The 11,393-nt window shown below is 36.8% G+C and overlaps 1 protein-coding gene across 1 annotated transcript in view; it reads left to right on the forward strand.

The window, feature by feature from the left end:
* The first annotated feature begins 776 nt into the window (after positions 1–776).
* The window catches only part of LOC120266437 (formamidase-like), a 27,752-nt gene continuing 17,135 nt past the window's right edge, over positions 777–11,393 (forward strand). Inside the window, 7 exon segments of the mRNA XM_039274064.1 lie at positions 777–1,130; positions 2,896–3,033; positions 3,035–3,134; positions 3,221–3,411; positions 3,529–3,764; positions 4,296–4,539; positions 4,611–4,718. Of these exon segments, the coding sequence (XP_039129998.1) occupies positions 909–1,130; positions 2,896–3,033; positions 3,035–3,134; positions 3,221–3,411; positions 3,529–3,764; positions 4,296–4,539; positions 4,611–4,718 (1,239 nt within the window). The 5' untranslated portion in view covers positions 777–908.

The following is an 11,393-nucleotide window of genomic DNA, read 5'->3' on the forward strand; positions in this document are numbered from 1 at the left end:
AAATGATGTAAAGTATCAAGGGCTTCCATTAATCTTCTATTGGAGCACAAATTTTTTGATAATTTTAAATAACATATTTATTTAAAAACAAAATAAAAAGGTATATACCTACATACTCCATCCGGGGTGTTAGATTTAATGAGAGAAGAGATAGAATTTGGCGAATTTGTGAACATTTCGTAGAGAAAACAAAAAAGAATAACATAGACAAAGGTGAAAAGAGGGGGGCATGCCACAGTAACAAAAAAACAGTGGTTGAGAGTTATACTGAATTGAGAAGAGTTAAGTCTGCGATCGTTGGATTCAAATTCAATAGTTGATATAAGAACATTTATAAAATTATTATCTATAAGACATTTTTAGTAGACTGGTCCCCTGTATATATACACATAATAAATATATACATAGATATATATATACATCGTCTGACCTAATGCTGGGCCTTGGGCTTCAGATAAGGGCGTTGCTTTGGGAAAAGCGACCCGGGATCAAACCTCACGTCCTCATGCAGTGAAGCGCGACGTGCCAGCGTCACTGGCCTTCCCACATCGCATCGCTCCCTCGAGATATATATATATATATATATCATATATATATATAAATATATATATATAAATATATATATATATACACATTGCTTGTGGACGTTGGTATTACCATGTATATATATATATATATATATTTATAAAGACAAAAGCAAATTTCCCACCATCTTCCCTCCTGAGGATGACAAATAAATAAATAAATAAATTGAAAACAACCTTTGCAAAAGATCAAAACCAGTGCTTCCAATGGTAGGCCTATCATGGGTCCTATCAATGGGGACCCCCTAGACCTCCATTGATGTCTTCCCTTCCTACCATTTCCATTGCCATTGTCAGAGCTTCAACACTGGAGCAGAAGAAGCCATGCCTCCTTCAACTACTCCAAGACTTGTAGTTCCTATTGATGTGAAGAAGAAGCCATGGGAGCACAAGCTTCCTCTCCATAACAGATGGCATCCAGATATACCCCCAGTTGTAGATGTCACTGAAGGGGAGCTCTTCAGAGTGGAGATGGTGGACTGGACTGGGGGCTCTATTGCTGACAATGACTCTGCCATGGATATCAAGTTCTTGGACCTCTCTATTGTGAGTTCAATCCTCATCTTCTTTCAGTTTCAGCTCTGGATTCATTCAATTGTCTTTTAGTTTTGTGCCAATTCAATTAGGGCTTGTTTGGATTGAAGGGAAAGTGAAAAAGTAAATTAATTAAATTTTTTTGATGCATTGATATCTTGCTTTCATTGTGAGTTCAAGTTTCATTTTGATGCAATTTTGGATGTGAATTCATTGATGTTTAATATCTAGTTCTTGAACCTTTTTATTGTGAGTTCAAGCTTCATCTTCTATCAGTTTGATAGGAATTCAATGAGTGTGTATTTTTTGATTGAAGAGAGGAATGAGAATTGATTTAAGAGAAAGAAAAAAAGGTCAATTTTTATATTTTGATTTGCCTATATACCTATCTTTTAAATTACAATAAGGAAATGAAATATATGATAGATCAGTGCTTCAAATTGATCATTGAATAAAGGAAGTCTCTGTTGTTTGAATTATGTTTATGGTTTTTGATTCACATGATTGGATGATAAATAGCATTGGGGACTTCCAACTGTTAATCTTGTAGTTTGAATTATTATAGAAAACATCAATAGATTACTAAAATCATATTGTAGCAAAAGTTTCACAAAGTGATGCTATTTGAACTTTGTATTGTTATAAATTGCGAAAAATCTTGATGAATTACTCAAGGATATCATGGACCAAATAAGGCCAAAGGCATTGACATTGTTTATCGACGTGCAAGATTCTTTGTTGAATGTCACCTTGGAGATAAGTACAACAGAGACATTGTTTATCGGCACACAAGATTCTTTGTTGAATGTCACCTTGGAGATAAATACAACAGAGAACCACTTTGATATCCAGCCAAATGTTTGGTTCAAATTGGACTTTATTTTGGTACCATGAGGATAATCCCTTGTTGAATTGTTCCTATATAGTATGTCATTTCATTAAGAGTAGATCATACTCTGTGAGCAACGGCCATGGCTCCGTCAACTCTAAGAAAGGTGATCCCTATAGATTTGAAGAAGAAACCATGGGAGCAGAAGCTTCCCTGCCATAACCGATGGCACCCGGACATACCTCCGGTTATAGACATCACTGAAAATGAGGTCTTCAGGGTGGAAATGATGGACTGCAGCGGAGGTTCTGTTGGAGATAACAACTCTGCCATGGATATTAAGTCCTTGGATCTCGCAGGCGTAAGTGGAGTTGTTCTATGTGAATTCGCTAGCTACTAATTGATGTCTCTCTTTTGTTCTTCTTAGAATTAGACTTTAGTTTCTGCCTAAATATAAATGACTAAAAGACCAAGAAAGGGAAAGTTTTCCTTTTTCATTTGTTTTATCCATGTTATGTTCGTCGCTTTATTCTACACAATGAAATAATTTTCATTCTTGTGCTCGTTTCCCTTGCGCTATTTTTCCTGTGGAGGAAAAAGAGGAGTCTCTTGACCACAAAGTTTACTGAACAATAATGCATTGAGGATTATTGTGAATAAATGAAACATAGGAAGTAGCAAAACATTAATTTTTTCCGGTGATGGTTGCACTTGCAGATAGGTTTAAATTTTGAATCATTTTGCAATAACTAGCTTCTTGTGAGGCTATTGATTTATTAGATGATTTGTTCCTTTCTTAATTTTCATTACTTCAGATTAAAAGCAGTAACATGATCTAGCAGAGTCAACACCAAGCATGAGCAAACTGGATTTTCTTATTGTTTTTTAATGTAATTGCGCTTCTAAGTTGTACAAATTGCATATAACCAGTGATGAGTGTCCTTGCAGACACACTATCTAAGTGGTCCAATTAAAGTTGTAGACAAGGAAGGCATTCCAGCCAAGCCTGGTGATCTTCTTGCTGTTGAAATCTGCGACTTGGGCCCTCTTCCAGGAGATGAATGGGGTTATACTGCAACATTTGACCCGAGAGAATGGCGGTGGGTTTTTAACCGATCATTTCCCAGCAGCAACAAAAGCTATTTGGTATTTTGAGGGAGTATATGCATACTCTCCTCAAATTCCTGGTATGAATGCACATCTCATCCTTTCGCTAAATCAGTCTCAGTAGAATAATTTCTTTAGGTGTAACGAACACTCTTTTGTTCGACAGGAGTACGGTTTCCGGGCTTAACTCATCCTGGTGTAATTGGAACTGCACCATCACATGAACTTCTAAACATATGGAATGAAAGGGAAAGGAAATTAGTGAAGGAAGGCCATCAGTCATTGAAGTTATGTGAAGTCTTGCACCAACGGCCACTAGCAAGTTTACCAACTGCTAAAAATTGCCTCCTTGGAATGGTAAATAACACAGATTTAAAACACTAATCTTTTAGAGTACTATAAAATGCAAGCACAATGAATTGCAGTAAATTGAATGGCAAACTGATAGTTATGACAACAAATGCAATGATGTAGATCAAAGAAGGAAGCTCTGAATGGGAAAAGATTGCGAATGAGGCTGCAAGGACGATACCGGGAAGAGAAAATGGCGGAAATTGTGATATCAAAAACCTCAGTAGAGGTTCAAAAGTATACCTTCCAGTGTTTGTCGACGGCGCGAATCTAAGTACAGGTGACATGCACTTCTCTCAGGGTGATGGTGAAGTTTCATTCTGTGGAGCAATAGAAATGAGTGGATTCCTTGAACTCAAGTAAGCATTTGCTCAACTCTATCAACTGATCTTAGTCTTTCTTCTCTTGTTAACATCATTAGTTATTTCAAGCTCCTCAAATGATACCAAAGTTTGTCATTGGTTTTTTACGTTCACGAAATAATTAATGGGTAAATTTTTAAATGGGTCATCAAACTCCAATTTGAATCAAAATAATTATTCAATTTCAATTATATTTCACTTTAGGATCATCTATAGATTCTGGTCTATTTTTGATGATGTGATGCTAGAAATTCTCTGTTAGTAGATGAAATAGAATTATCAGCTAAGCAAACAGTGTCATAAATATGATGACAAACAATTTCTGGCATACACATCATAAAAAATAGGCTGAAATCTCGCAGGTAACCGCTCAGTAAAACAAAATTGAAAGTTGTGAACCATTTTGATTCAAATTGAAATTTGGACCCAAAATAAATATAAAAAAAATTACCCATTAATTAACTAATCATGTGTGACTATTAATTAATTAATTATTTATTTAATTAATTATGATAATTTTGGTGGCAGGTGTGAAATAATAAGGGAAGGAATGAGGGAGTATCTTACACCGATGGGACCAACACCACTGCACGTGAACCCAATCTTTGAACCTGGTCCGGTGGAGCCACGTTTCTCAGAATGGTTGGTGTTTGAAGGGATCAGTGTGGATGAGTCTGGTCAACAGCACTTCCTTGATGCAACCGTTGCTTATAAACGGGCTGTTCTCAATGCTATTCACTACCTGTCTCGCTTCGGCTACTCCAAGGAACAGGTTAAGACACACTTTGTTGTTAATCACGAGGCTTTAATTAACGGCTGTGATTGATTTAATCTGATGTGTAGGTGTATTTGCTGCTGTCTTGCTGCCCTTGTGAAGGGAGGATCTCAGGTATAGTGGATGCGCCCAATGCTGTTGCCACGCTGGCAATTCCCATTGCCATTTTCGATCAGGTCCCTGTCTTATTTATTATTTATTTATTGTATTTTTTTTCTTTCCATTATTTAGGTTTTTTTGTCTAAAAAGACTTATAATATACTCATTGACTCATAAAAGCGAGCGATTACTTAAATCTTGCAAAATGCCATATATATATATCTATATATGAGGTTGAGTTTTCTACAGTATTTTTCACTGTTATAAGTACTGTTCATCACCCTATTTATGTCTATCTCTCTCTTTCTCATTATCTCCCTACCTTTATAAATTTTGAGGACATTATTATAGGAGTATCCCCAGAATACATTATATATCTATATATATATATATATATATATATGAGAATAAGGACTTTAGAGAAGTTCATAGCAATGTCCCTAGATATAAAAAAGTGGGAGAAAGACTAAACTGTTAAGAATATATATGTTATAAATGTAAAGATAGTAATAAGAATAGAGAGCCAGAGTATTTACCAAAAACCCAAAAACCCTGAAGAATTAAGTTCTTCTTTCTTCTTTTATTTCTCTTTTTTCTTTCTCTTCTATATATATTCCAAAGTATACAAAATGAGGGGGTATTTATAGGGTTACAAGAGTTGAATGAACGGCCAGGATCGATTCGATCCGACGGTCCAAAAATACTCCCGTTGGTGGAATAGTAGAATGCATCGGCACTGCACATGAGCACCACATGGGGCGTCGCTACACATGGTGCTGCTACTACAGGAATATCCAGAAGTTGCTATAGTAATGCCTATCGCTACATGAAATCAAATTCACAAATGAGATCCATTAATAATATTTGTTTATAACACCCTCGACGCCTACTGACTGCAAAAGGATACGCCTGTTAAAACCTTGATAGAAAAACCCGAGTGATAAAAACCTAGCTAAGGAAAAAAGTACACTATCCTCGCACATTCTGAGGGTTACTCGCTTCATTAAAAACCTCGCTCTGAAAAACCCATTGGGACAAAAACCTCGGGCGAAGGGAAAAGAGTACGGTCCTCAAATAAATAACTTTTTAACTCATATCAAGTACTTACATCCTTAAGTCTTCTCATCCCGATTTTTGTATATAAGTTCTGAGTAACGCACTTAGAAGTGATTTTGTGAATAGATCGACCCTGATTCTCAATCGATCAATCTTTTCGAACTCTATAACGCCTTTCCTGCGGAGATCACGAGTGTAGAAAAATTTTTGGTGATATATGTTTCGCTCGTCACCTTTAATATAACCTCCTTGTATTTGAGAAATACAAGCATTGTTGTCTTCATAAAATTACTCGTAGCATTTGTTATTACTCGATGGTAATTTGCAGGACGTATCAGATACGCCCAATCATAGATCGTAACCATCAGGCATTCACGACTTGCTTCATGAAGAGCTAGAATTTCAAACGATGATTTGATGAAGTAGTCGAAGAGTTTGTTTTCATGGAACGCCACGAGATAGTCTGTATCCATCAGTAAGAAAACATGTATCCAGTCCCGAGATCGCCTTTGCGAGGATCGATGGATACCCAGAGATCGCAAGAAAACCCGTGAGGTTGGATGAAGATTCTGTCGATAGAATAAACCCAGATCCGTAGTTCCTCGTAAATAACGTGAGCACATCTTTTTACTCCTTTCCAGATGTCTTCGCCGCTGTAGAACCCAGTATCTCGCTAGAAGATTCTATCGCAAAAGTATATCTCGGTCTCGGTATTATTCCGTAAGATACATTAATGCACTCGATTAGCACTTAAATATGGAGTTTCCGGACCAAGAATGATCTCTCCTTCTTCCGCATGGGCGAAATGGATCTTTCTCAACATCAAGAGTTCTGGACGACCATCATGCATCTTCAGATGGATAAAGCCTTCTCCATATCGAATCTCTTCAAAGACCTTTTCTCAGATAGGGTTGATCGATGCACAAATATTCCCGAGTATAAGTGCTCGATTTAGTATACCTAGATGTAATTTGGTCTTTCCCAAATCTTTCATTTCAAATTCTTTTTCGGATATGACGTGCAGATCTGCAATTTTCGTAAGGAGTGCCTACAAGATTTAAATCATCCACATATACTGCTATCACAACAAAACCGTTAGTATAACTTTTAATAAACACACATGGACATATATTATTATTTTGGTATCCCTTCTTTATAAGATATTCATCTGAGACTGTTATACCACATCCGGCTCAGATTGTTTTTAACCCATAAAGAGATCTCCGTAATTTAATAGAGTATAAATGATGATTATTTCAGTAATGTTTGTTTTTTTCTATATCCTTCGTGGATTTTTCATATATATGTCATTTTCAGTAATCCATACGGATATGTCGTGACAACATCCATCAATCGCATATCTAATTTATTACTCACGCCATGGCAATTAAAAAAATCGAAAAAGTAATTCCATCCATTACAGTGAGAGTATGTCTCTTCATAATCAATACCATGCATTCGAGAAAAACCTCGAAAGCAACCAGCCTTGCTTTTAGATCTCATAATTTGATTATTTTCATTTCTTTTTTTCTCACAAACACCCATTTATAACCGATCGGTTTTATCCCTTTCCGGTGTCGCACTATCGGCCCAAACACCTCACGCTTTTGATAGAGAATTTAGCTCACCTGGATAGCTTTCTTTCCATTTTGGCCAATCATTTTCTTTGTCGACATTCTTCGATCGGATCGCGGCTCGGATCATTATCGATTTATTTCTATATCTCGTAGCCACATCGTAGATGAATATATCATTTATTTTGGCCTCATGCCGATTCAATCTTTCACCATCATCTACATAGCAAATTGAATTTTTCAACATTTTCGTAAATATCATCCCCCATCGATTCTTCATTAACTTGTTCCGAGGGTTTTTAAAATTTCCTCTCCTCTTTACATGGGAGATCCTTTTCTTTATTTTTTTCTCGCTTCCTTTTCTAGGAGCTCGAATCTTTTCGCACCAATTGGTCTTCCACGCTTTTGTCGTGGTTTATTTTCTACTTTCGATTTTCTTTTCAATGGATTCTTAGGAATCTCAATTCTCAGTAGGAGCATTCGCGAAATGGGTATATATGATTTGAGTTACCATTTTAGTATCAAAGTTAACGCATCGAGTATTTCATTCGCAATATTTTCGCAATTTAATGATCCTTCGAACTTCAAGTTCACATTCATCGGCATCGAGGATCATATGTATGTAATCGTGATGCATTCCATTCAATTTCTTTTCGCTCATTTTCGAGTAATCATTTCTCCCCTAACGCAGTGGGAAGATGCGACTTCATCAAAAACGATAATCTGCAAATCTTGCAAAGAATACATCCCCACGTTAATGGTCTCTAAATATCGTATAATCAAGGGGAATCATAACCAACATATATACCAAGTCTCAAGGTCATGGACCCATTTTGCATTTATTTGGGCGGTGGTATCGCACATATACATCGCACAAACCAAATATTCTTATATATGAAATATCGTGCCTTTTACCCATAACAAGTCGATGTGCGAATATAAATTACATGCAAATGGGTCGGATCCCAGACAGTCATAGAAGATGCAAAATAGCTACTGACCCCTCACGCACTTGAGGCGCTTCGTCCTTAATAACATCGATCTAGCAATAACTGGAGTCTTTTAATTAATGACTCCGCCAACCCATTTTGGGTATGTGACATCGAGCTACCTGGACGCTCAACATGTATTCCAACCGCCATACAATAATCATAAAATGATTTTGATGAAAATTCACCAAAGATTATCAAGAGCTAATTATCTTTATGTGATAATCGGAAATTGTGCTTTTAAGCCCCGATAATCTTGTGCCAATAACCTCGCAAATGCTACATTCCTTGTAGACATGAAACATGGGACCATCTAGTCGACGATCGATTAAAACCATAAAATACCTAAATGGTCCATACGATCGGATGTATCGTCCACAAATGTCTCCTCGTATTCTTTCTAAAAATTTAGGAGATTCACCAGTCACTTTTGTATGTGAAGGTCCGTTATTAGCTTTCCCATCGAACATGCCGAATACGCATATTCATTACGTGTTAGGATTTTATAATCCCTTCAGTGAGTGTCCCACGAGAACTAGTAATAATCCGCATGCAACATAATAGCATCTTTGGGATGTCCAAGTCTTTCATGCCATATTTTTAAATATCTCGGGTCATTAACCTTCCTAAGTTATCACCGTGATGTGATTCCATCACTTTAATACGTGTAAAATATAATCCCGAGGATATACTGAGAAAGCTTTTCAAGCACACGCTTTTTGGCATGAAACAACTCGTGTAATATAAAAGATATTCTTTTCTTCCTTATCAACCGCCCTCTAAATGATATCCATCGAGACGTATATCTTTAAAGCTTAAAAGGTTTCCTCCTAGACTTAGGGGAATATAGAGCATTTTTCATCCGCAAGGATGCTCCATTTAGCAACATCAACGCCGCTTCTCCGAATCCTTCAACCGTGTCCGATGACCCCGCTATTGTAGCTATACACTGCCTTTCTCTCATCGATAAGGATATAAAATATATTTTTCTTGTCAAAAATAGTACGCATTGTCCCGAATCAATAACGATTCATCATGACCATATTCTAACAAAACAAAAAGAAAAAACATAATTTAATAAAAACATAAAGATATATTACAAACTAGTCTATAAGGAAATCTAACATATCTAAATATGTATTTTCGATTACATTTAAATTATTTATAATTATCCCTAATCGACTCAACCATGGGGTTGCTACATAGAAAATTTTGTCTCAATATCTTTACCTTTCTTGCTTTTGGCCGATTCTTGCAGTAGAGTGGACAAACATGTAGGGTCCTGAAATTTCGACCAACGACCTTCCGCACACAACGACTAGACGATCTTTCTTTCGCTCTCTAACCCCATCTTGCTGGCTTTGTTGCGTCAATGTGTACATCGATTCTGTTATCGCGTGGTCCGATATTATTTCGGCCCCCACCACGACCGCCAGCAGGTCCTCGACCACCATACTCTCTCGCTCCACCGCGGGTTTTTAAAAACTAGCACCGCTGACCACGCCCTATCTTTCTGCCCAAAATTAATTTCGCGCAGTCGCCGATCCAGATGGTCGAGATCGATGATTCTGATCAACACTCTATTCGTTTTGCTCCGCCCATAGGAGACAAGAAATTAATTCAGAATTTTTGTAAAATTCTTTCTATATCGTTGTTGTAATATAACATTTCGGCGTGAAACGTCAGAATGTTTTCTCGAACATCATTCCTTCTCGACCACTGTCTTCCATTGCAGACGAAAGTCATCGAAAACAATTTTTAAATAGGCTGGAATTATATTCCTCGCATTTTAAAAATCTTTGAAAACCCGAGGCTCGACCAATCATTGCGTGCTTTGCGCGAGTAGACTATCTCCCGAGATGTTCGAAACTTCTTTCAGTATAACCCACGAACCTCGTGTGGATCCTCTGATGGTCAAGTATTCATTCTTCGCCATCATCAATATGACGCTTCTTATACAAATATTAAGGCCTCTATTTATTATCACTAGGCTCATTGCTATTAGTCATGGCATAGTTTTACTCAGTTTCTCGCTTTTAGGATGGAGCTTTGACATATCGAGGCTCCGGTGGATATATAATCGCTCCCCTAGATCTGAAGGTGCCCTCAAATTTCCTTTTGATATTTGCCATTTTTCTTCAAAATAATAATATACATGTAATTAGAATAGAGAGTATAGAATAAAATATAAAAAGCATCTATATCGCTCATATATACGGATCTGCCTCATGTATAACACTATTCATATATACAAAGATCGCTCACGCATACGATTCATGTATACGGTATCACTCATAATACGCCGTAATTATCGCAGACAGCATTGGGAATTAAAATTTGCTTTGAAAAGTGATTATAAGTTAAAAGGGAAGCAGAAGCAAAATAGTGGAGAGAAGAAAAATAGGAGGTCGACGGAGAAAAAGTCGGCACGAGTCATCGACGGAGAAAAGCTCTACCGAGTCATGATTTCTGAGAAACCCCGGCACCATGGAGCGTAGAGAAGGGGCCATGAGAAGAGAAAAAAGGCCTGATGATGTTTTTACCGACTTTTGTCAACGATCACTGGACCTGGAGGGTCGCCAAGAAGACGATGCTCGCTACTGATTTGATGGAAAGCCTCATTGTAATAATAATATTATCGCTTTTTCTTGTTTATTTTAAAAGTATCGGCTAATATTAGCCTTAGTGGCTTTAGTGATCAGTATGTTTTTATGTACGCTTCTAAGAAAATCTTTTATGTATTATCTGTATCAATAAAATGTATGGTTTGGTAGTATTATATTATCCGCCGATCCTTCCTCGCATTCAAAAGTTAGAAATCGGACTTCCACATATATATATATATATATTAGATGAAATCAAAGAAAAATTAAAATCATATGAGCAAATTCAGCCGTATAACGTGTTAAGAATATATATAGTTATAAATGTAAAAAAGTAATAAGAATAGAGAGCCAAGAAAGATTACCAAACACCCAAAAACCCCAAGAATTAGTCATTCTTCTTCTTTCTTCTTTATTTCTCTCTTTCTTTCTTCTTTTCTATATATCAAATATAAAATGAGGTGGGTATTTATAAGTGCTACAAGAGTCGAAACGAACCGGCCAGACTTCCATTCGGATCCCGATCATTC

Source organism: Dioscorea cayenensis, chromosome 8 (genome assembly GCF_009730915.1).
Source record: "Dioscorea cayenensis subsp. rotundata cultivar TDr96_F1 chromosome 8, TDr96_F1_v2_PseudoChromosome.rev07_lg8_w22 25.fasta, whole genome shotgun sequence".
Taxonomy (NCBI): Eukaryota; Viridiplantae; Streptophyta; class Magnoliopsida; order Dioscoreales; family Dioscoreaceae; genus Dioscorea; species Dioscorea cayenensis.